This window comes from Malus sylvestris, chromosome 10 (assembly GCF_916048215.2).
Source record: "Malus sylvestris chromosome 10, drMalSylv7.2, whole genome shotgun sequence".
NCBI lineage: Eukaryota > Viridiplantae > Streptophyta > Magnoliopsida > Rosales > Rosaceae > Malus > Malus sylvestris.
The window spans coordinates 34,380,198-34,406,732 of record NC_062269.1 but is presented as its reverse complement, the minus strand read 5'-3'; the positions used below and the strand labels follow the sequence as shown (position 1 = coordinate 34,406,732).

The window sequence follows — 26,535 nt, the reverse complement described above, 5'->3', positions numbered from 1 at the left end:
TGAGAGACTAAAATGTGTAGAAAAAACAACTCTCCATGCAAAAGAAGAGATTCAAAACAAATGGTAATTGGAACATCATATCAAAGTTCATCTTAATTTCAAAAAAGTTACAAAAATGGCCATCTTCAACATCCATGGAAAAGTAACAATGGTGTAGGGTTTGTTTAGAAGTGTTTTTAAAATGACTAAAGCCCTTTTGGTGAAAGTGTTTTTAAGCTCTAAAAGTAGTGTTTTATGGAAGAAGCATCCTGCTTCTTGCAGGAAGCACTTACTATTCTATGATTCACTTGTATTTTACTAAAGATTAGTTTCAAAAGTACTTTCATCAAAATTGTTTTCAGTTATTTTAAAAATACTTTTCAAACCAACATGTATTTCTTTTCAACAAAAGAAAAGACATAAGACATGTTCAAAGGATCTGGAGTGTAAATTTTTTTGGTCAAACACATGTTAAACAACTTGCCCTACAAGCCAATCCCAGTGGATCAAGGGTCCACTAGTGTTCCAGATAATACATAATTTCCCTAAGCGACTTAGTTTATTAATCTCCGGATAACTATTTTCTATCATATAAAAAAAAAAATTATAAAACACCAATGCGCATGTCAGTGTAATTGAATTCCAGAAGCTATCTATCTAAATCATTTCTACTGCAGTGGAAATCTTCAAATGCTTGATCAGCAAGTAAGAAAAAAAAATTAGAATAACGTTCACACCTGGATTACTTTTTTAGCATGTGGTCCAATATCTTAATGAATAGGATGTTGAGTTCTATATATGCATCTTGAATTTCAAACTACTTCTTCTCTAAATTAATACAATAGTTTCGAACTAGAGATGCAGGTTGGAAACTTGGAATGGTGTTTTAGATTCCAATAGTTAAATTTTCGAATCTGAACCTAAAAATTCTGAATTTGAATATTCTGTGAAAAAATTGGAATGCATTTCGAGATTTTGAGAATTCCGAATTTCCGATCCGATTTTTTCGGAACTTGTTTCAATAAAAACTTCCAAAAAAATCCGATTTTTATAGTTATTTACTCAAATTATATATTATGTAATTAACTTTTGTATTTTATCGTTAGTTATTGATACATTTTGTTCATTATTTTTATATTGAAAGGATAACCATAGTAGTATACCATAAACTTAATTGAATTTATACATAACCATATACCAAATATTAAGAAAGAACAATAAATTACATGTCCAAAAAAGTTAGAGAATATTCAAAAACTTTTAAAATATATGACTTTCCGATTTATATTCTAAATTTTTTGAGATTATTCTAATTCTGAAATTTCTGAATATGGTGAAAATTTCAAATTTTGAAAATTATGATCCGATGTGATCCGATTCCGAATTTTGGAACGGAAGTTAGAAACGTGATTTCCAATCCGATCATTCCGAAATGCACTCTATTTCGAAGTCTCCCCTTCCCGTAAATAATAGTGTGTGTGTGTGTGTGTGTATATGTATGTATTAAAAAAAAACTAGATCAACTTCCAAGCTGTTTTAGACAAGAAATACTGAAATGCAAAGAGTCTGACTTTGTCGTCGTTAAAAGTTTAGTGTTCATTTACTACAATGAAACCCTTCTAAAGTAATACTTAAAGGAATAACCTACTTAATAATGACAATTGACTAAGTAGTAGGTTGCCAGGTGCAAATATTGATTAGGTAATTGCAATGGCAACATCCCACTTTAAGTCAGCACATGTCATATTTGAAAAAATTATATATAAATATATATGAAAATGATGACTTGAAAGCGTTAACATTCTTAGTAAACTAGGTCATGTCTTATTATAAATTTATTAATGTTGTGTATCTATACAACAAATATTATTTGTTGTGACGTTTTATACTAAAAATATAGAAAATCCCTAATCTCAAAGTTACCGAGGAAACTAGACTCTAAATAAATATTCAAGTAATGTCAAAGAAATATAACAGTAGCCTTAATGGTGATTTTCGTATTAGTCTCCCTGTCTCAACTCACACGCATGCATGCAAAGTTGCAAAAACCCCCACAGATCCTTACAAAAAAAAAAAAAAAAAAAAAAAAAAGAGAGACGTGGTGGCAAGCCACGGTTATCCACATCTTCAAGAGGCCGGAAAGATCCATAGAGACATTTCAGTCTTCCCCTGGCCACAAGTCTAGCTTCCACACCAGCAACGAGATTTGAACCCGAGACCTCGAGTTTTTAGTTTAAAAAAAGCATCGTAATCTGTCATTTACCGCTGGATCACCAGCTCATGGTTTCCCCACAGATCCTTTGAGTGTATTAACATTTTAAATGTCCTTCTCTGAAATCTTATTTAATGGAGCAGAAAAATGTTTAATTAATTAAGTTTTTCTAACCATGGTTAGATTCTTTTTAACAATTTTCTGACCAAAGAAGCATAGACCGTCTCAAATTGACGACCTCATTGATACTAGCTAACCATAAATTTTTCATTGTGATCGAAACACAAGTGGTATACTACGCGTTTTTATAAAAGTGATGAGAAATTATATTTTTTAAGTTATTAACCCTTTAACACACGTATTTCAATATTTGTATAATGATACATGGTGTACCATTTTGTGTATCGGTTACACTGAAAAATCTCTCATAGCTAACAGATGCAATTTCCAGGAAGCACGGTCACCGCATGCTGGGCCAATTAGCATCTTTCTCCTCTATGAATTGAAAGGTCAACAAAAAGACTTGTCTTAATACTGACCAAAAGTCACTATAAATACAGTAGAGATATAGAGCTTGTTTGTAGTTCCATTCACAACGTAAAGGAGTGACAGATATCGCCCACCACTCAAAACCATGAGGTACCACTGTTGAAACTCTAACAGTGCTTCTCTATTCACTGTCCTAAATATGTTGAGATCTTTGGCCGATACTATACTGGTAGTTCTTCGGCAACTGTCATCCTTCAGGGTTCCTCGGCATTCAATCACTCCAAGTAAGTAAAAATCCAATCAATTCCTATATTGTAAGTTATTTTACAGTTTTCAGGCATCAAAAAGGACAAATATGCCTGGTTCGAATGAGTGGGGGCAATACTACCAACACGACCTCATGGATAATGGGCAGAGAACACCACCCAGTAGTGGAGGGCTTTCAGATTCCACCATTGTCACAACAAGTAGCGCTACTGTGACAGAGATCAGCACTAGCAGCCCAGGAGGCCAGCTCACTCCAACAGGAAGTGTGTCAAAACCCATCAGAAGGCGGTCTAGGGTTTCAAAGAAGACACCCATCACCCTCCTCAACGCCAACGCTAACAATTTTCGAGCTTTGGTGCAACAATTCACAGGTTGTACTGCTTCTAGCACATCCCTTTCCTTTGGGAACCAAAAGGGTCCGATCAACTTGAGTTTTGGATCCAATAATAATGTGATTGGTTCTGTAATGACACCTTTTGTCAATCACAACTATAACTACCAGTATCAGCAACAGTTGCAGCGGTTGGCGCAGCAGCCACTACAATTACATCAAGAACAACAACAACTACATCGACAACCGCTGCTACAGCTACAAGAAAATCAACAGCTTCATCAAGAGCATCAAGGCATGTATCCGATTGATAACGTTAGCGGTTGTGGTAACGATGTGTTTCAGTATTCGTCGAGCAGTGGTAATTATAATTCTGTACCGAGTATGGAGGTTGTGGATGGTTTTGTCATGGATCAGGAAGATATAGCTTTGTATGAACTTTCTAGGGAATTTTTCTCCGGTTAGAACACAGTTTCACTACATATTCATGAAAATAAGAAAAGCTATGTAATTTTCTTATGATTAAGTTTATTGGTTTATGTGTAATATTAGAATAATTAATTAATATCTCATTTTCAGATATTGTTCAGATGCATGATATTTTTTTACTTTCTTTTAAATATCAATCGATACTGAAGAAAGATGGGATGGAACACAAATATCCAATGCATGTATAGATAAATGCTCTAACATCTGAGTTACAAATTACTTGCATGTTTTTCAATTTAATCATTATTTTGGTGTGGAGGAATCCCATGCATTCCCATGAGGAGCACGAAAATTTTGTATGTGTAAATTGCTAAGGGCCTGTTTGATATCCTATTTGAAATTTTTTATCATTTCTCAAAACATATCTTAAGAACATTTCTTAAAAACAATTTTCTTTAAGACTCAAAAACTTGATTGGTTTGCAATTTAAAAATTTTAAATCTTACGACTTAAACTAGACAAAGAAATCTAAAAAGAAAGAGTCACAAGAGAAGGAGAAAGAGGGGAGAGGAGGAAGTAAAGTAAGAGATGATTGAAGGAAAGAGAAAGAAGAGAGGATTGGACGAGATAGAGAGGAAGATGAGTGAGAGAAAGAGCCGAGAAAATGAAGAGATCGGATTAAAGGAGAGACGAAAAAGGTAAAAAAAAAAAAAAAAGAGGAGAGAGAGAGAGAGAGAGAGAGAGAGAGATTTGGAGTGAGAGAGGAGGAGGGAGAAAAAAGAAAAGAGTGAGTTTAAGTTTAAAAATTCTAAAAACTCATTTTTTATGTTTTTAAATAATAGACTATATTTTTGAGTTAGTCTTGAATTCAGTTTTTGAAACTAGTCATACCAAACAAGTTTTTAAGGTCTAAAACTTAAAAATTGTTTTTGAGTCAAAAAAGTTAGATTCAAGTAGAATACCAAACATGCCCTAAACTTTTATTTTATATACTAGTATAGTTGTATATTCCCACACAAAGTGTGTTAATTTTTTACTTTTTTTCTTATAATTAAAGGAGAGTGAGAACGTGGGAGTATGAAGAGAGGGAGAGAGGTTATTTATTTAATTTTTTTTTAAATTAGAGATGATAAAATCACATGTGGGTCGGGTTTAAACAAAAATCAGCAAAATTTTGTTTTGTGAAATTACGTTACTATCCTTAACAATTTTACTGTGATAGAAGACAAAAATGTCACTCTCTTGTAATTGACAAAAGGAGTTTCACTAATATGTAGTTTAGATAGTATTTTTAAGGTTTTCAAGCAAGTAACATTTGTTAATTACAATATTTCAATTTCCTTATAGCAAATCAAAGCAATGTAACCACTGCAGCTTAATTTGAGATTACAAAAAAAATACCTACTTCATAAAAAAATTGGGTTTTGATCATCTGTTCTGCTTCTATTTATATACTCACTAGTCTTGGGAGTCAAAAGAATTGATGTTTTACTATAAAACCAATTGGTAATATGCATGAAGAGTAGCCTAATTACTTATAACTACATACAAAGTTCCTTCTTTCCCCGATGCGAGATTAATACTCTCAACACGCCGCCTCACGTGAGGCGAATTTTCAAGTCTAGCAAGTGGATAACACAAATCGAGTGACGTGAAGACGTGTGACTGTTAAGCTTCACACGTGAAACAACTAGCTCTGATAGCATGAAGAAAATTAACGTTCCACCATAAAACCAAATGACAATCTGAAAAATAGCTCAATTAATTATAAGTACATGCAAAATCAAAATCGCTGTTTTCCTTGATGTGAGATTAATACCTCAACACCATGGAGGTTCCAATGTTTCATTGTTGGTGGTGTGATGCAGTAGTGTTGCTAGCACAGCCGCAGTACTCAATTTAGTCAATGGTATTGACTAATGACTTATAAGAGAATAGACTCAATAAAGAGTGAGAAAAGGGTGAGGGATCGGAACAAGAAAGTGGCTGTTGTTTAATTGAGGACCACTTTTTATGTCAGTAGACTCTCAGTTGGTTGACCAAGTATCTTAGCATGCTGATTGGCTTGGTACTTGGTATACATGCGCCAAATGTAATTACGAGACTCAATCTTTTTGTTTCCATGCACTATTTTAAAAACTTAGGAAATGAAAATGGAATTCATTTTGTTTTTAACCATCTAAATTGCATAAATTAACAATGAATCAAGTGATAAAAACAAGCAAGAGAATACAGGAAAAAAAAGTGTGAAAATTATTAAATGCTTCCCGAACATGCATGCGTCCAATTTTTTTTTTTTTTTTTTTTGTGAAAGAGAATTTTGAGTACAAATTTCATAAATAGAATTATAAAATCAAACAAAAAAACAAGCAAATGAGAGTAATTGTAAATTAATGCCACATTATAGCATTCGTAATAGTCCGATGTATTAATATTTTTCGAACACATATTGACAATCAATGCAACAAATATATTTGCATGTATTATCTACGGACAAGGATTATTTTTCTTTTTTTTTCTTTTCTCTCCCCTTTCGTTTTCTTCTGTTTGAATGTTCAAAATTTCATTTTTGTAGAGAGAGAAAAAAAAGTACAAAGAAAAAAGAAAAAAAAACTGTGAAAAGGGAGAAGGGATAGGAGAGAAAAAGAACGGGGAGAGAATCCCATCCACTAGCTGTTAGCAACATGCTTCTCTCAAGTGGCTAAAAACCTTTCCATTTGTTAAAGAAGGATGGATGGACATTTTGAGTTTAAGCATCTAATCACATGAATTAGTTTAAGTCGCTTTTACTTCATCCTTTTTTGTTGGTTCAAACTTCGAAGTTTTGCAATTTTCTAATATGTTCTGCGGTTTTCTATACATTGGGTTTTTAACTATTAAACACCAAAATTTTTCTCCCATTAGTGAGAGATAAAATAACAAAATCACCAAAATTTAATATTTAAAAACTTCAAAATATAAGATATCCAGAGCATGATAGTATTTTTGTGCCTCTGTATACGTTGATGCCATGAAAGGAATACGTAGTAGGCTAGTAGCCAGCGTATATTTTTGCTCACACCCTATTTATTATTACTATTGCATGAGTTTAAACTTTTAGATCTCTATCTATTCATACAAATCTTAAAATTTAAACTCATCAAATAATAATAAATAAGATGATAAACATTACCATCACTTGATGTGATCAGAAAAAATATTTTCCATGTAGCCTTGTTTTACTTGGACTGGTTCCAGTTAGGGATGGGCAAAATACCCATGGGTATGGGTAACCACGGTTACCCGCCCATTTAAAGTTGATGGTTATGGTTATGGGTAACCGTTTAGACAAATAAACGGTTATGGGTATAACCGTTTATCCATAAAATTTAAATGGCCGGTTATGGGTATTATCCGTCGTTATAACGGATATCCATCGGTTATGGGTAATATTCATGGTTATAACGGGTATCCATTTACCCATTTAATTTAATATATGAAAATTTTTTTAAAAATTAAATCGGATATGAAATTTGATTTTACCCCAACGACGACATTCAATTCCATTCAATTCATACAAACTTCTCATATAATGCAGGCATATTGTATACAAGTACATTTCGCGACATCATTTAAGTTACTCAAAATTATGTCACTTTATCAAAAGAAATTCTCACTTTACCAAAATTGGGACACAACGACGAAATCATGAGCAACATTTAGTTCTTGAATCTGGTGCTCCGACTGATTCCTGCATTGATTCCGGTGGCCTCTCCACCATACGGACCTAAGGGCTTCCTCACCTCTCTTACCTGTCCTCTTCTACTCTTCACTGCCTTCTGGTGCTTCAACTGCACACGCACAGAGAAAGAGATGAGTTAGTAGAGCAATCATTTAATAACATTACGTGTGTTCGACTATTTGATCAAAATACCTTGTACTTCTTTCTTGGATTCTTGATCAGCTTCTTACGAGCACGAGTAAATGTATGCTAAAATGTACTTATAACGATGTTTAATTGTCAGAAAATAAAAATTATGACAAATTTTTCTTTTGTAATTTTCAAATTGTTAAAAAAAATAATGTAGACGGGCAAAAAAAAAAGGTAGATGGGTAAAAAAAGGATAAACAGGCGAAAAAATAGGTAAACGGGTAAATGGTTATGATTATGGTTAAATGGGTAAATGGTTATGGGTAAATGGGTACACGGTTATGGGTATGAATAACCGTTTATAAACGGTTATGGTTATGGGTATAACCATTTATGTAATTACCCAACGGGTAAACGGTTATGCGGGTATGAACATAAACGGTTATGGGTAAAATAACCGCAGTTACCCGCCCGCATAACCATTGCCCATCCCTAGTTCCAGTCCATATGCTCTTTCCTAAGCATGAAGGAAAATTATTCAAGCCTAAAGCCGTCAACCCAATTGGACTGATCAGATACGGTCAATCCAAGTTATTGTCTTTCTCAAATAGAGTGCCATAATTAGCTTCAAAGACTTTATGGTCATGGGTCTTTGTCTCCCTCTTACCATATAACTTGTCTATCCCCACCACTACAAAATCCTAATGTTCTTTGTGCACGTTTGAGATCTTTCAAGTTATCAACATTCATGGTTTTTGAAATTTCCAAGCATCACTCGTTCATGAGCAATATTCGGAAGTCTCCTTTTTGACTTGTGAGTTCTCCTGTGATTGAGGTTCATCACCTCTGTTAGGAATGTGCTTTTATTTGACTTGGTCTTGGATGTAAATGTGTTTTAGCCTCTGAACTACATGTCATGTTATCTATTTATACAATAATAAGGCAGCGTGTTAGTCTTTTAAAGTTTGAGTTCACTTTCCATTAAGTTAAAGTTGTTTAAAATAACCACTTGCCCAACTTGTTAAAATAATATATCTGTTATAAGTTTGAAGTCTTAAATTCAATTTTTATGAATTACGAATTTTGATATTTAATTGTGGCTACCCATCATACCCGTCTCCCAAGATCGTTGTATGAATAAAAAATAATTAATGTATCGTTTTGTCACTTTATTAAAAAAATCAAAAGAAATTATGGATGTTTAAAGTAGAAAATGGTTTGCTTATTTCTTTCGCAACCATATAAAGTGTAAATATAAGTTAGACCAGTTAATGAGATTTGAGGCCTCATTTGGTAAGCAGGATGGGATAAGTTATTTTCAATAAAATTGTACTTGTAACCCAGCCAATGTTTGATGAGAAAAATTACAACACGAAATGAATTGGCTATCCCAGCCTATTTAATTTGAGTTGTCTACGTCATTGACCCAATCTTATCCAGTTTGGTGTTTCACCAAACAAGAATTGAGATTCAAAGGCTAAACAATTCCCACCAATCCAATCCTCCATGAGGGTCAATCCCATCTTGCCCACCAAACGGACTTCGAGAGTACGGAGTTTAGGATATCTCATTGTCAAAAGACAAAAAAGAGGAAAAAAAGATGGAGTGTGGCATTGAGAAATGGGATGGGCTGAAAGCATAGGGTTGAGGCTGTTGGGCTGGGAGCTCGGGTTAAGACCCGTTCTGAAAAACGGGTCGCGGGCTTTTTGCTGTCAACTGAAAAAACGAAGCCGCGAAGAACGGCAGAAGTTAGCAGAAAACTCGACACCCGAAGAAGAAGAAGATTGAGAAGGCATGTGGGCGGCAACGGTCTCCTTCCCTTGTTACGCACACCCGAAACCGATTCATCTGTCGAATCGTACGGACTCCAAGCCTTTGAAGCTCCAAATGAGAGCTTCCTTTTTCGACTATCCTCTCGCAAGCAAAATCTTGGTTAAAAGTATGCTTTTTTGTTACTTTAATTCAGACAATTACTGTGAATTGGGTTGGTTTTCCATTTGGGTTTTCTTCAACCTGTGAATTTTGAGAAATGTTGATTGATTTACCGCCTGGGTCTGCTTCAATGTGTTAACTTTTGTGTAATTCATGCAGTGGATTAGCTCTTGTTCTGAGTTTTTACCGTTTCACTATCTGGCTTTTTTCTTTAAGTTTAAATTTTTATGTAGTTTATGCTGTATTTTAGCTCTTGATTGTTTAATTTTGACTGACTTATCATTTGATTTTTTTTTACTTAATTTATCTTCTCAATTGTAAATTCTGTGCATTTTTGTAGTGTTATCATGTGATTGGAAGTTTATTAGCGGGTAGACATATTTTGACTACATTTTATTTGGATTGAGGGTGGTTAGCACATACTCGAATTTCGCTTCGATGGTTAAAATGGAATAAATGTAGGTGAGCAGAGGCACAATAATGAAATTTGGCATGCGGGTGGGATAGTTTAAGATGAGTGTGAAGATTAGGAGGGAGTGAAGGGGAGAGGTTATTGATTAAGAAGAGGTTATTGATTACAAAAGGAAGTCAAGAGTTTGGTGACTTATTTCATTCTTGTGGTTTAATCTTTTCGAAGAAGAAATGGATTAAGAAGAGGTTATTGATTACAAGAGGAAGTGAAGGGGAAGATTTCGATCAGTCCTGCACACATGAAGTTAAGTAGGCACCAACAAACAAAAATACAGCTAACAGTAACATGGTAGCATTGAAAGCAATGGATTGGAAAATTGGTAACACCTAATCCATTTGTGGATTTGTAGAATACGATTTGGTTTACTTAAGCTGTTCCTAAGTGCGCAATCACATGGTTTTCCATCCAAAGTAAGCTCACTGCAAGTGAAGATTGCTTGGAACGCTTAAGTACTACCAACAATGGAAAGAGCAAGGAGTTGGTAGCAGCTATAGGAATTTCTTCACTGAGGCCTCAGATCCTTCAATTTACAAAAGATGCTAAGTTTAGAGCCTTTTTATGTACCTTAGTATAGGTTGGTAGTAGCAGCTATAGCGAGTTAGCACTTCACAAATATATTACTAGATAACTGAAGATCCCCAAAAGTATAAAGATACTATGCAATTTGTCTTTAACTGTCCAAGTTCTAACTGTATTGTTTTGAGCTTGCAGATATACCATATTCCACCAGTGAAAATAGTTTGCAGCAGAAATTTTCGAGTTTCGGCCAGATAGCTGAAGGTACGTACCTTTATTTGCAGCAGAAAATAGTTCGCATAGTCCGATCCTTTATTTTTCATGTACACCATGTAACTGTATTTACTACGTCAATCAGTTAAACTAGTCAAGGATGAATCCTCAAGAAGATCCAAGGGGTTTGCATTTATTCAATATACCTGTCAAGATGATGCTATGCTCGCCCTGGAAAATATGGATCGCCAGGTTCTAAATTTGCCATTCTTCTTATGCCTTTTTCCCTGATAAAATATTACCCCTAGTGACTCATTTTCCTTTTGTTACTATCAGAATCTTGACGGCAGGATCATCTACGTAGAGCTTGCTAGACCTGGGAAAGACGCTTATGGAGAATATCCAAGAACCTCTGGTCCCCCAAAGAAGCAGAATTTGCCACAGCAAGAGGAAGTTTCGGACTGCTGGTACTGATAGAAAACAGCACTGTAAGTACGCTAGCTAGAATGGAAATACTGGATGCAGAGGTGCATTTCACCCCTGCAACTATTAGCAGCGCGGCCGAGTGTTCATCACTGTGTACGTATAAGTGGTGTATGGTTAGAGCATTGTAATTGGAAAGTCTAGAATGTCGTTACGATACAGATGAGATACTGTATCATTACGACATAGTTTGTAATGAATCTTATTTCAATAACTTCTTATGCTACACAGATTGGGATTGAGCACCGTTAGTCATGGTCTGTATTAAATCCGTCATAGGATCCAAACCCAATTAATTTTTGTCTGTCACAAACACGCTGTTGTAAATGATTGATGTTAGCATTTCCTGTAAGCTGGTTGCAGTTTACATAACTCTAACACAACTTCTAACTCAAGAAAATGCTCGTGTGATCTAAACGTATTCCATTGAGTTGGAGAAGAAATTTGAGTTTTCTTCCGGTTTAATTTCCCGTCAAATTTAGCCAGTTTGAACATGAATATTTAATTCAGTGACCAACCCCCAAATAATATTCAACTTTTGGTCTGTTTGTAATAAACATTTTCTTAATAAGGTAGCAGCCTTGCATGACAGGCACCATTCTTTTTCTGCATTTTTGTCCTTAAGCGTTCAAGTCAACTGGTATCAAACATACTATGAAAAGAAAAAGTATTTAAACAGTATAATATAAAAAGAAATACGCATAATCAACTGGTTTAGCAACACGCGGTCTCACTTAAGTAGATGAGGTTTAAGTTCGACTAACAACTTATCATATATATGGATGGATATGTGGCACCATTTTTTTATCCAACTTGACACATTTTTTTTGTGGGGTCTATTCTGTCTATCTTTTAGAACACAATTTATAAATTATCTATATAAAATATTAGACAAATTCAAAACTATTAAGACATTCATTTATAATGAAAAAAATGAGCGAATACGGTTTTACAAAACAACCTTAAACTCATAATTCAATAGTCAAATTTGGATGATTTTTGGTAAACATGATAATTAAGGAAAATACTTAAAGATGAACAGTTTAGATCGTTAAAATATATTATGAAAATCCCATAAAAAGTTTGTCATGTTATAGGCATAATTTACTAAACGATTATGGAGGCCATAGAGAGAGAGGGAAGTGTGGCAATAGTAGAGAGAAGAGAGAGATATGTAATTGTGGGTGGGTGTTATTCTACCCCATTGTGCCTTTATTTATAATAGTAAGGAAGGTTAATTCCTTACCCTTTAGGATTACAACATTTAATAGGTAATATACTCCTAATAGGAATATAAGATACATTCCCATATTTACTAGGATTTACACAATCACATTCATAATCTAATAGGATTGCAACACTCCCCATTGAGTATGTAAATACTCAAGTAAATGGTGCATCATGTCTTCAATGATGAAGTAAGTACAGTTGATGAAGTCGTCGGCACAATGAGCAAATGCGAGTCTCAGATCAACGGAAGAATGCATAAAAAAAAAAGTGAAACTCACAAAACCTCGCTATGGTAAAACCCAAGGTGAGAGAAAAACTCATAGTCTAAGGAGAAAAGTGAGAAGTTGCGTTAAGTCAAAACTATACGTCTTTTGGACGCAAGTAGAAGAGCTCACAAGAGTATGATCAGCCCAGGATGGGTGCCTTGTTAAAACCTAGTTAGGTAGCAAAAACCCAGTGGGAATGCCCTAATCGTAGGGAAAAATAGTACATTAAGATCAAGTAAGTAGATTTTTGGATACTCCTCCTGAGTTTGACAACTTCCAAATGAGAACTACAAGCATTGAATATGAATAGTTAGGCATACCAATTCCTCGGACAAGCTTCTGGAAGGTTGACTTCGGCAGTGACGTCGTGTAGAGGTCGACAAGGTTGTCTGGGATTTGCTTGCATGACTTCAATCTCCTGATGCTTTGTTGATGTGATGTAGATGCAATTTGTCTTGGCGTTAACTTTGTTGATGTATTATGTCTTGGTCGGGTGGATACATGTGGCATAGTTTTCATGGATCGTCGTTGGAACTCAACGATGGATGAAAACAGCAAGTACTTCGAATATGCTCAACAAGAACTCCTAACCATGTCTCACTTGTGGTGTAGTGAAGTGAGGTGAGTCTTGGAACGATTCAAAGGTTTCGCAACTAAGGTCATATCGTGGACCTCCAAGATATTGCGATATCCCTAACGGTAAAGATATAAGCATTTGGGGATTTTACCTTGTGTTGGTTTGATAAGTAACATGCGTCAGCATAACAAATAAGGCAAGCATCATTTCGAGGATCAGGTGAGTTGGATTTGCTCGAGATGTGTTGGGATTTGCCCTCGTAGTACCTTCAGGGTACGTCTTTAATACCAATTCAGTGGTTGCGTGTAGGCGCGGTGCTGCATCTTTACCAAGATCAATAGCAAATGAGATGTCCTATCTAAATACAATAAGCTATAAGTACAACGAAGTACAAAGTTGAACTTTAGATATGGAATTTCAGATTCCATAACCTCTTCAAGGGTCTCATTTGCATATAACATATGGACGATCAAAGGTATACTTAAAAGGTGACACTTTTGGGGTATAGTTCGACTGGTAGACCAAAATATCGTCAGAATAACACTTCAACTTCAGCTCAAGGCATAAACAAGTTTTCCCAAGATCATTCATCTCAAATTCCATCTTCAGGTGCGAGACAGTTTTCTCAAGCTCTTCCAGAGTCTTAGTGAGATTCGTGTTAACGACATAAACTGTAACTTTAGCAATTTGGTATAAGACTTCATAGTTTAACACATAAGGGCATAATTCATCCTTAACTGATCAAATAATCACATAGACGGGTATACCACATCCGTCAGATTTTTTAATCCATAAGTGAACGCCTCAAAATGAGTTAAGAGGGTGTTCCGTGTTTGGAACTATTTGAACCAGTACATGTAATTCTTCGGGAACTTACATGTCAATCTCCGTATCTATATACCCCGTGGAGAAAACACTAACCACATTTCATAATGCTGCTATCAATCACTAGACGTTTGAGAGAAACATTGTGTCGTAAGGCGTGCATCATATCGCACTATTTCATGCATCTCATAATGCTTCCTTTTCCACTTGTAACATAATAGGGTTACCTTGGGCAGTGTAGGAACGACAGGTTTAACCACACTTTGGTAAGGAATTTAACCTAGATTGTAATTTCGGTTGTCCAATCAGTTTTACGTTGTCAATTAATCAATGGAACACGATTCAATATCATCGCTTTTCATTTATGTCGGTAGCTACCATATAAGTGAAAACATCATTGATGGTAATCTCATTTCAATTCCATTTAGCTCACCCAAACTAGTATACTGGACCAAGAACTTCAAGTCTTGGGAGTAATCCGGATTAATCTCATAAGATGGAAATGATTTGAGATATCGATCAAGTATGGATTCATTGTGCCGTGTCTTCCTCTTCTAAGGAAGTGAATCCTACAAACCGAGTGATCTTTCATGCTCTAGGCCAAGACAGATTGATTGGATATCCACCGGTGTATTGGACAGTCCAACATGGGGGTCCAAACCATCCAACATGGGCAGCATACCCTACAAGGATGTTGACTTGACATCTGTTGAGTACGTCTATCCTTGCAAGCATGTTTGCAGCTGGTATATGATCTCGTCATTTCAGCTAGATCAGAGGAATGCGTCTAGGGCAACATTCTGAAAGCTAGAATTTATCGCACTTGCTTATCACACTTATGCGGTATGGGGATCGATATGAGACATAGTGGGCAACGTCCACGCAAATTTGTGCCATTCTATAGGAACATTGACGTTCTTATCTCCCCCTAATAGCAAAAAGACTATCTCATTAAAGTGACAACCCGCAAATGAACGGTAAAGAGATCGCGTGCAAGGGCTTGAAGAGAGCTAGTGTGAATGAGAATCATAATCGACAAATATTCACATCTTTCTTTAAGAACCCATATTGGTACAGTGCGGCGGCACAACTTGGAACATGAAATGCACACCCAAATGTGTAAATACGAAAGTCGTCAGGTTCGTACCCAGTAACCAACTGTAACGTCATATAGGTTGGATGGCAATGGGCCTCAAGGCGGACCAACATAACTGCATACAAGATTGCATAGCCCTAGGCAAAAATTGAAAACTTGGTACATTCACCAAAATTTAGGCGATTATTTAAATTGTGCTTTATGATCAGTAGGCGAGGCTCTTTGGGGTGAACATGGGAATTTGATGTTCAATTATTAACCCAAAATACATGCAATACTTTATCGAAAATCGTCGATATAAATTCTCCGGCATTATCCAGTCTCATGGACCTTAAGGGATAAGTAGAGTGGTGAACCCTTAATCGGCCAAGGGGTTTAGCAGCAATGTATGTGGACAAACATGTGACCAGTTTGTCGATTCATCAACCAAAACCATAAGTATTTATATGGTCCGCATTTTGGTTGGATTAGTCCACATATATTCCCTTGAATCCATTGTGAAAAAAGGGTGATTTAGTATCTTTGCGAGGAATGATATAGAAAATCAATTTCCTTAATGAGCAGGCTTGACAAAGTGTGCTTGTAGGTACAAGATCCTTACTTCGGTAAGGAGATACGTCGTAGCATCATTGGTCGACCTAAGTGTCCCAAAAGGTTGTGTCAAAGCAACTAAACGGCTTAATCACCAGGCTCCAGACCGGCCATATGTGGTGTATTCCCAGTTAAGAGATAACCCATTGGCCCCAAATCAAAGCTTTAGGCTCATTCTTGGAGGTGGTGTAAAGATATTCACTCTATTTTCTTCAGTGGTTTCATTTATGATAATTGTCATCTCGAATATCCTTAAAAACTCAATGATGGTGAGAATTTAAGGTCTCTTAAATGGTAATTCAGTACAATACAATGAGGAGTGTGCCAATGCTCTTAATCAGGTTGGATAGACCTGAAGTCGTTGTTAGATATGTGATTTAGGTGTAAAGTTAGTGTGCGTAGTACGCATTCATCCAGACGACTAACTTTCCCACATTCCTACCTAATCACGTGTTGAATTGAATCGGTCACATGTATTAAGAAACATAATTCAATTAACTCATATTTGAGGACAATATCAATAAGATTATCCATAAGTAAAACATACACCAAACTTGAATCCAAGAACATGAGAAAATGTTCACAAAGTAAATGGTTTATTGAGGGGATTCGGCCAACAAGGCCATCCATGTCAAAGTTCTGCTCTTTCAACGATGTTTGGTGGAGCAAAATTAGTCTCACATATTGACTACTAGAATGGTACTCCTCAACAACATTGGTAGGGGCATGAACAGGTGCATAACCAATGATTTATTTCATCGATACAGAAGTAGATATTGCAGGGTTAAGGTTCGAGAATATTATCCCTTATTCTTGAAGTTTTAGGTCTTAGGTGCCAATGAGCATGCTCTGGGCATGATGCCACACCTTGGTAGGCTCTGATTCTACCATATGTTTGTGGCAGTAATTAGATCCGAGAATTTGGTAAACTTCCACTTTCTACACTGCTGCTTCAGGGGTGAGTTAGAAACATGGAAGGACGAGAAAAGTATTATCCAGTCAAAATTCGTTCGGATTTATAAACTTCAGAATTGTACTCATTTATGGACATAATCATGGTGTGATGTAGGCAATGTCTTTCATGATTAAACGGTCCATATAAGCGAGCCAAATAGCCATGAAATCCTCGTTCGGGAGGTATGTCCGTTTGTAATGCTTCGGGCATAAGTCTTCGAATGAAGATCATTGCGGAGGCTTATTCAACTCTTACATGCCATTGTTGGCTTCAATGGTTTCTCAGCTACTTTAATAGTCAAGTGGAGATTCACGTCTTGTACCCCACAAATAGTGGTTTCTATTAGAAACGTCCAAATAAGGGAAATCGAACTTGTGACGGTTCTACAATCCACTGAATTGGAGGGAACAAGATTGTGGTTGGTGCTATGGGAATGAATCATCCATAAGCATCAAAGTTAGAACATTTGAGTTCTAAGACATGGGTTTCATGAAAAATGTCGAGTTTTCATGGGTGTATTGTTTTATGAAAACTTTAGGTTTCAAAGGTACTAAATTTGAAACTACATGTTCAATTTAGTTTATGAACGTTTAGTTCATAAAAGAGAGGTTCCTGCAAGAACACAGAATACAATATACAACTAAGTGTAGTGGATTTGAGTTTCTTCGGGAACTCAAGTGTGAGAGTTTCGTTACCACGAAAGTATGTCAACGGTTCAAATAAGAGAAATAAATTATTAAATTGTTAATGTCCAAAAGTGATCTTCAAGTCAATAATTTTGGATTCATTATCAGATTAATGGACTGCAGGTCAATTTTAATTAATTCAATAGATCGGGACCATTCGGGGTCGATCGTAAAAGCAAAATAATGACATGTGGGTCATATTAGCTTCAATTGGCGACATGCCAAGTGACAAGTGAATTTTAACTCATTTAAAGTTAACCAAAAACGTCCCAAAAATATTTGGGTATGGTTAAGAAGCACAAGATACCAAAAAAATGGCATCGGATCGAGAAAAAAAAAATAAAGGGCACAACCCATCACGTGCGGGCTGGTTGTGTGAGGCACGACCCTGCAAAAAATTGATTGGATGCAGGCCATGGGCCATGTGTTGGGAAAAGCCCAGCAACTTAGAAGCTGTTGGAAGTGGGGTGAGCAAAAGCCCAACATACGTTGGCTTTTGGGTCAAGGGTCGAAGGCATGAAGCCCAACATTAAGGACTCAGGCAATTGGACCTGGTCCAATTCGAGAGTAGCAAGCCGAAGCCTTGCAATTTGGAATACGGGCTGAGATTCCGGGGCAAGCCCAACCAGTAGCAGGTTTGTTGTATGCGGGCTGGGACACGAGACAAGCCAAGCAACATAAAGGCTGCTGGTTTGGGCCAGGGCCGCAAGGGCAGGGCCCATCATGCAGTTGCAGGGCGAGCTGGAGGTGAGCTGGGGCTTCAGGCCCTACTGAAAAACCTTCCCAGGCCACATGCCTAGTCAGTCTTGTACGCAGCAAGCCCAAATGGCTGCTGCCTTTGTTCGGATGTCAAACGCCATAAAAAAATCCCAATAATTTTTTTTCCGACATTCCTAGGGTTTGAAAAACCCTAATTGCTTTTAATTTATTTTAATTCTTTGACTCACAAATTGCACATAGTATAATTGCGTATTGCATGAACAAATATATATATATATATATATATATATATATATATATATATTGGAAGGTAAATATAAATGTAGGGCGTTCATGCATCATGGGAAATGTTTTCATGCTTCAAGGTCATTTCAAATATCTTACTTTATTTTTAGTGTGACATCTTGTCCCAAATTTTAAGTTTTATAAATTTTAAAGTAGTGATTTTACGAAAATACCCTTAGAGGCGAGGATGTTTAACTTTCGTTGACTGTTCGAAGTCACAGTTAATGTTTCAGAATAGATTTTGAAGCTACGAACGTGTAGGCGAAAGCCGTTTGTGAGTCCGGATTATAACGGTATAGTTACAGATGTTTGAAATTGATTATTTAAAGTTAGTTAATAATTTGAGCTCCCATCTTGTGGGAAGGAAGCCAATGAGCTTTCAACAAGGGAACAAAGGACCAATCAATTTAAATGAAACTAAGGACCAATTAGAAAAGAGGAGAACAAGGACTAAACATGAAGGGTGAGAAAGAACTACCCTTTCCTGTCGACCCATCCATGCGTAGCAACCCGATTTCGAACCGGTGTGAATTGCGGCCAATCTCATCCATTTTTCAGGTGAAACTCTACCATCCATCACCTGCAATCTCTTCCATAACCTTCCATCTACCATCTCCACCTATACTTGAGGGTTTTTATGTCCAAAACCGTGAGGAACTCCATCGGAGCACTGGAGGTGCTCAACAGTGATTCCTCCGATCCAACAAGTTCCACCATCTAAAACTAACCTTAATCAACTTCCCTTGGACATAGGAACAAGACCCAACCAGTGGTAGAGTCGTTGGAACACCGAGGAAGGAGAATCGAAGTTCACCCATTTTAGGGTTCTGGCGGGTTTGAGTGAAATTGGAGCCTTTCCCGGCCAAATTAGACTTGGTCACAGGTATAAAACTTGCTCTACTTTTTTGAGATCTTCATTTCTGTAAAATTTGAGAATTTTTGGAGATAGTTGAATTTTCTGGCTAATCGGGGCGGCCGACCGACGTGTGCGACGGCGCGTGGCGAAGGCGCGTGAGTCGAGTCATCCCCTGACCTTCCTAAACTAAGTTTGACACCCCAATTCCATAGGTGAAGTCCGATTGATGAAATCTCATCGTTTAAACATAGTTTTGTTAAAGACCGCTACTTGAACATTATGTGAATTAACGATTCAACCGTTGGATCGTCACCAAACTTTAGTACATTATAGTATGTAATATTTGAGGATATTAGAAACTTATGGATTGGGAATCTGACGTATGAATCTTCCCAAATTGGATTTGTAAGTTTGTAAAATATAACATTAACCGCCACTGGAATTGGCAATTGGCGGAGATCCAACCGTTGGATCGTAATGAAACTTTAGTATGATGTCCTAGAAGTATAATGTGGATCTTTAAAAGTTACGGATCAGAAATCCGAGATGCAGATCTTCCAGATTGAGTTATGTAGGGTTGTGGACTCTATCGTTGATCTTTGACCGACGGTTGACTTTTGATCAATGGGTCTCAAACCATTCTAGAACGTCATTGGGATGTGTTTTATGTACGTTAAGTGTTCTATTGATAAGAGTTCTGAGACGTGACTGAATATCTGCTCTAGGTGATGATCGTTCGTGACGTCTCGATATTCGTGCTAGGAAGTCATAGCATGAAACTCAGGTGAGTGAGTCTTTTCCCTTTTATCGTATATATATAATTGATAGTTCCACAAATGCTTTTAAATTGATTTATGCATTTTATGCCATGTCATATATATACTTATATATTATAAAATAATATGATATGTTTGAGTTTTAGATTGCATCATGGCATATCCATATGCATATTATCTACATATAATTGTTGTGAATGCTTTGAAGTGCTAAGATGAACGCGAGACGTGCAGGTAAGTTCAGGTGCGTTTATGGTGTTATTTGAAATGATTGAGTTATGGTATGACTATATTTGTGTAATAGGCAACTCCGACTCATGTGTTATCATAGATTGATGAGTACCTGATTTTATTATGCTGTTGCCGATATGTAGTGATTTGGAATATTCATGGATTTACTGTTGATTTACATTTGATTTCATACTTATACGTAGTATGATTTTCTGGAAACTATACAGGTATTACAGTGATGGGTTATAACGTTTAGAATGTCTTTATTAAAGCTTATTCTTCAGGCCCACTCATTCTTATTTTTTTCCCTCCAGGTCCTAGTAGCAGAGTTTTCGTATTGACGAGGATTCGTAGCAAATCTTGGTATTGTAGATTACCTTTGATGGTATGATTTTCAATCCATTTTACTGTGCTTTACTTATATTCTGACGTCACTTGTGAAATGGGTTCATTCCCTCCCCCAACGCACTCTCGTATTTAGGCACTTCTAGGTTTAAATTTATTCACATATTCCACATCATTACACTTAATGGCTTCGCCACCTTTCAGGTGTCGGCCATCACAACTCGATTCGGAGTCCTAGTGGACAATCCGAGTCGAGATGTGTCATTAAGCGTACCTGATTGGCAGAAAACTACAAAAACCTTTGAATTTGTATAATATCCTTCTCATAAAGCAGGAATTGCATCACCAATGCGTTGTATCACGTTCAACACAGAAAAATTAAATTGAATAAATAGCATGTAGATATTTTCAATAAAATAATAAATTAATCATAAAAAGAATGATTAAAATGTAAAACTCCCCTGATTGAAGAATAAATTCTCTTGTTAGCCCAGCGTAAAGAGCATGCTGATAACGTGTTGTAGGCATAATTTACTAAATGATTACGGAGGCCATAGAGAGAGAGGGAGGTGCGGCAATAGTAGAGAGAAGATATAGATGTGTAATTGTGGGTGTGTGTTATTCTACCCTATTGTGCCTTTATTTATAATAGTAAGGAAGGTTAATTCCTTACCCTTTAGGATTACAACATTTAATAAGTAATCTACTCCTAATAGAAATATAAGATACATTCTCATATCTACTGAGATTTACACAATCATATTTCTAATCTAATAGGACTGCAACATGTCAAAAACTATATAAAAGATAATAATACCACAGATCCATCTCATATATATATATATATATATATATATTTGTTAATGAAATATGAAGTTGTGACTCACAATGGCAGATCCAGGTTTTCAAGATCGGGGGGTCCCAACATAAAAACTCAAAAAAAAAATATATATATATTAGACTAATTTGGTTCCATATCACTATTTTCTACTGAATTTGGTTCATTGAATAAATCCAGTTTAATCTTAAGGGTAATAAAATCAACAAATTCTCCTCAGCAAAAATTAAAAACCTCTTCTTTTTCTTTGTTATAAGTACAGTTGCCTGCACAGGCAACAAGCCTCTCCATTACACCTGCCCAAATTGTTGGAGAATTCAAAAGGTCGATCACAAGTATTTCTTCGGGCTTCCGAAGGATCCCGGACCCCCTCGGTCCCTACATGAATCCGCCAGTGGTGACGCATTCGTATCGTACTGCCGTTTGTATTAAAAAAATAAAGGACAATAAAAAATAACTGATTTTTGGATGTAGGATTAACCGTCGAGACAACGTTAGCGGGCGGATACAAATAATCAATTATCCTCGTTACACCCGAGTTCTTGAATAGAAACCTGCGTAGAAGAGTACTTGTACGTTAACGCAGAAGACTCCAACTGCTGTGGTCCTTGAGAGAGAGAGGGGCTGTGAAGCTCCCTGCTTTCTGTGTGAGAACCAATTTTGCAAAAACCCAAAGAATTTGCAGTTGAGAGAGATACTGAGAGAGGCAGAGATGGAGGAAGAGAAGCAGCAGAGTATTAAGGAGGAGGAGGAGGAGGAGGAGGAGGAGCGTCCAGTGAGAGTATATACAGACGGCATTTATGATCTCTTTCACTTCGGCCATGCCCGTTCTCTCGAGCAAGCCAAGAAGCTGTAACTCTCTCTCTCTCTCTCTCTCTAGAATTGAAGTGGGTTGTTATTGTTTCAGTCAAATTACATGCTTTTTGCTTGAATATCAAGCAATTTCCCTGTCAAGACTTGAAATTGTTTCAGGGTTTAATTGGATGCTTACTTTCTTGAAGATTGGTCAAGTAACATTTTTGAATTAGTCCTCTCTTTGCTTCTCCCTGCCTCTGAATTCGAATTTGATGCCAAAAAGTTTCTCTCTTTGTTCTTTGTTACTGATTTTACTAGTAAATTTCTAAATTTGATAAGTTGAATGAGGTTTGATTTGGTTTTGGATTGTTTCGTTTATGTCTAAACTCTAGGTTCCCCAATACGTACCTGCTTGTTGGCTGCTGTGGTGATGAAATTACCCACAATTATAAGGGAAAAACTGTTATGACTGAGAAGGAGCGCTATGAATCGCTCCGCCATTGCAGGTTGGTTTATTCATTTGCCTTAAGTTTTTCACTTTGTTCTTGTCATTTTCCTAATCTATCTTAGGTTACAACTTATCGTGGCAAGGAGTCGGATGAAAGTATTTGTTAACCTTATGCTTATTGCTATTAACCTTGTTTTATTAGTCAAAAGATTGTTTTGATCTAACAAAAATGTTAATTTTGGTAGAACTTAGCTTTCCCTTTTTAGAATTCACCCCCCCCCCTCGGGTCCACGGGATAGCCAAATTGTTGAACACCATATTTTTGCATCGTCACTCTCAGTTAGCTACTTTACATTACTGAATTGTTGTTCCTAAAGCATTGTGTTGTAATATATTTGCTACAGATGGGTGGACGAAGTTATCCCTGATGCACCATGGGTGCTCTCGCAAGAGTTTCTTGACAAGCATAAGATTGACTTTGTGGCACATGACTCTCTTCCGTAAAGTTAACCAACCCCTAATTAATTACGATTTGCAAAATTTCTGCATCATCAATCTGATGCTTCTTCTTTTTCCTAAATTTGTAATTGTAGCTATGCTAATGCAAGTGGCTCTGGAAAGGATGTCTATGAATTTGTAAGTTAACCGGACGTATATGTTTATTTCCTATTAGGAACATTGTTAGGCCTTCTCTTTTTCCATTTTTGTATCTGTCAAGAGCCTTTTGTTCTTTGTAGACAGTCGTGACATAACCAGTTATTGTCTAGTAGATTAATTCTGGGTGGCAATAGGAATGAATTCTTCCCGTCTTATATGCCATGTTTGCTTTCATCTTGCCGTGTTTCAGCTAATTGTTTATCAGTCATTCACTAGTGCGAATGCTTACAGTGTATTAACTTTATTTTAGTAGTTTTACTCGGTAGATATATTTCTCCATCATTCTTGACTATCATTTTTATATGTTTATGTAAATTGCCACACAGGTTAAGTCTGTTGGGAAGTTTAAAGAAACAAAGCGAACTGATGGGATCTCTACATCGGATCTCATAATGAGGATAGTTAAAGATTACAACCAGTATGTGATGCGTAATTTGGACCGTGGGTACACAAGAAAAGATCTAGGTGTCAGCTATGTGAGGGTAAGTTGTTTATATGAATGTGTCGTGTTCAAGTGATCACTTTCTTTTGTTCTAGTGCGAAAAGTGATCTTCGTCATCTTTATTTCTTACTGTTAGGAAAAGCGACTGAGAGTGAACATGGGACTGAAAAGATTGCGTGAGAGGGTGAAGGAGCACCAAGAAAAAGTAGGAGAGAAGGTATGATACCATGATGCTTAATAATTTTTGGTTCCTTTTTATACGCATCACTGACTAGGAGTATCTGAGATTTTAATCCAGTAGGCTCCAGTACCATGTATGTAACAGCATGCTTCAAACGCCTATACTTTTGCATTGCTATCAGTTTGGAATTTCCTTTCATAACTGAGTCATTGATTTATATACTTCCCAGTGGAGCTACGCATAAAATACTAAATAGATTTGGTTGCATATTGGAAAACAATGCATGAGATCAACCGTTTGTTAGACTGATGATAGTCCAAAAAGAATCGGATGTGTATTGCCTTTTTGGTCTATCCTCTCTAAGGGTACCCTTCAAGTACTTTTACTTCTTCCACGGTCTAACTGTGTTTGCAATTTTGCTGCATATTTTTGCAATTAGAGCATATGTTTATCTTTTTAATGGACAACATCTCTAATCTTTTATTTTCTTCTGGCTTCATTTTTTTTTTACAAATTTGTTGACTAATTCCTTAATTTTGAGTGTCTATGCAAAATAGTTCTCACATCTTATGGATTCCTTGAGAATAAGGTCATGTTTTGCACTCGGCAAGAGTGAACCTTGTATTTTTGAAAACGTTTAGGCTTAGAAAAACCAATGAGACTCACAAATTTTCTTGAGGACTTTAGTTCCCGGATAATATCGACAATCTTGTTGGTTTTGCTGGGCTCCTTATTTCCATGCACTAGTAAGAGCACCAGTAAGTGTGTTTTTGCTTAGAGATGTCTGGTCATAAGTTGATTGTATTTTACTCTGTTGTGAATGTGCAGATACAAATAGTAACGCAGACTGCCACCATGCGTCATAATGAATGGGTGGAGAACGCTGACCGGCTGGTTGCTGGATTTCTGGAGAGGTTTGAAGAAGGTTTCCATAAAATGGTGGGCTTTCTCTTTCTCTCTCTCTCTCTTCCTCTCCTTTGCTCTTAGTTTTGTTATACCACTTGCGTTTGCATGCATGAGAGCTGATTTGAATATAATCAGGGAAGATTTTTGTTTCATTTTCTTGACCTGAACTTGTCATGGTCTTGTATCAGGGAACAGCCATAAGGGACCGAATTCAAAAGCGAATAAGGAAGCAGCAGTTCAGAGGGCTTTTATATGAAGAAGAAGATGATGATGATGAATTCTATGATGACTCTGAAGAAGAAAACGATGATGAAGACGAGAACTGAATTTGCTTCTGTTGCTGTCAATTGCTTAGGAGCTGGAATACTTATCCGTTGTATTAATGTAGAACTAACTAAGAAGTCCATAGCATTAGGTTCCTTGATTATATGACTTCAGTTTGTGAAACAGCCAAAATTCAATTGTTAGTGTTCTGTCATTTCGTTTCAATAGTTGCTTGTTCGATGTAGTTGACACAAAATCTTAATGAAGATCACAAATTAGTGCAAAATCGTTCGAGTTTCCACAAATTAATGGCTTTTTCTTTTTCGGTTTCTTGTTTCGGAATCTCGCACATCAGATGAGGGTGATCCCACCAATCAGTACATATTGGATGCTTTTTACAATATCTATCTAGCAAAAACCAAATACTGGATAGGTTTCCTTGCAAATTTAACATAACGAAACTGGGACATGTCTTGTTCTTCTCTTCTTTCATCATTTGTGGGGTAATGTGATCCCTTCACCTCTTTGAGTCTATCACATGGGGAGTGAAGTGCAGCGGCTTGTCCTTGAGAGCTGACGAAATTCTAGTGCTGGTGGCTTCAGCAGCACTAATAAAATCATATTAAAAACAATTGTTTTTCTATTTGTCAACGTTTGTCGATTCATGTTTTTCGAATTCATGACCTCTTTTAATAAGGTAGAGATAGAGTGTTAGTAGACCAAGTAACGTATTTCACTAAAAATTTGTGGCTCAATTGATTTAACGTATTTCATATGACCACTTCACTTGAGGTGCTGATTTAAACTTCTTTGTCCTCACTCTCACTTGTACAAAACATAAGGCCATTAACATTTATCTAATCGAGTAACTTTTTGCACATCAGGAAAAAATATAGGGAAATGCTAATGACTCTTTTAAAGTGAGATTTTTTATGGATTCTCTACTACCTCACAGGTTCACATTTTAAAGTTAATTCTCGTGCTAATATTATAAAATATCATACTAAAAACATAAGGTAGCATAGGGTTCATAAAGAGTCTTACTTCTCAAAAAGTCTCTTTAACATTTCTAAAAAAAGATAATGCTTGGGAGACTTTGTAAACAAAATTTGCTGAACGCTAAAAAATATAAGGAAAACTAATGAAAAAGGTTTGAAAACTTTGAGTTTTAATCAAAAGGACAAAAAAATGTTGTAAGTGAATAGTACTACGAGTGTTTCGTTAAAATGTCATTAACGTTAAAATTGAACAGTACTACGAGTGTTTCGTTAAAACTCCCAAAAATATATGCTGAGTCTGGACAAAGATTTAAAGGTCCCAAAAGTAGCTTTGTTAAGTGTGAGTTGTAATTTTAATTTTAATGCCTTTCACATTATTATCCGCACTCACCCT

General features: G+C 36.3%; 3 protein-coding genes and 1 long non-coding RNA gene across 4 annotated transcripts; 3 read left to right on the top strand and 1 right to left on the bottom strand.

Moving 5' to 3' along the window:
• The first annotated feature begins 2,775 nt into the window (after positions 1-2,775).
• On the top strand, positions 2,776-3,860 carry LOC126584859 (VQ motif-containing protein 22-like). Its single transcript, XM_050249230.1, has one exon. It carries the CDS (start codon positions 3,036-3,038, stop codon positions 3,741-3,743), a length of 708 nt encoding a protein of 235 aa, XP_050105187.1. The 5' UTR covers positions 2,776-3,035; the 3' UTR covers positions 3,744-3,860.
• A 3,387-nt stretch (positions 3,861-7,247) lies between these two features.
• On the bottom strand, positions 7,248-8,047 carry LOC126587393 (uncharacterized). The gene is made up of 2 exons (XR_007611047.1): positions 7,621-8,047; positions 7,248-7,537 (listed from the first exon to the last, which is right to left on the bottom strand). It is a non-coding gene; the product is annotated as an uncharacterized LOC126587393 (long non-coding RNA).
• Positions 8,048-9,203: 1,156 nt separating this feature from the next.
• LOC126584315 (glycine-rich RNA-binding protein 4, mitochondrial) lies at positions 9,204-11,424 on the top strand. The gene is made up of 4 exons (XM_050248735.1): positions 9,204-9,496; positions 10,673-10,741; positions 10,836-10,942; positions 11,027-11,424. Exons 1-4 carry the CDS (start codon positions 9,352-9,354, stop codon positions 11,162-11,164), a joined length of 459 nt encoding a protein of 152 aa, XP_050104692.1. The 5' UTR covers positions 9,204-9,351; the 3' UTR covers positions 11,165-11,424.
• A 10,520-nt stretch (positions 11,425-21,944) lies between these two features.
• Positions 21,945-25,448, top strand: LOC126584610 (choline-phosphate cytidylyltransferase 1-like). Its single transcript, XM_050248941.1, has 8 exons — positions 21,945-22,302; positions 22,638-22,751; positions 23,098-23,193; positions 23,287-23,329; positions 23,677-23,832; positions 23,929-24,009; positions 24,802-24,912; positions 25,068-25,448. The coding sequence occupies exons 1-8, from the start codon at positions 22,163-22,165 to the stop codon at positions 25,203-25,205; spliced, it is 879 nt and encodes a 292-aa protein (XP_050104898.1). The 5' UTR covers positions 21,945-22,162; the 3' UTR covers positions 25,206-25,448.
• The last annotated feature ends 1,087 nt before the right edge of the window (positions 25,449-26,535 follow it).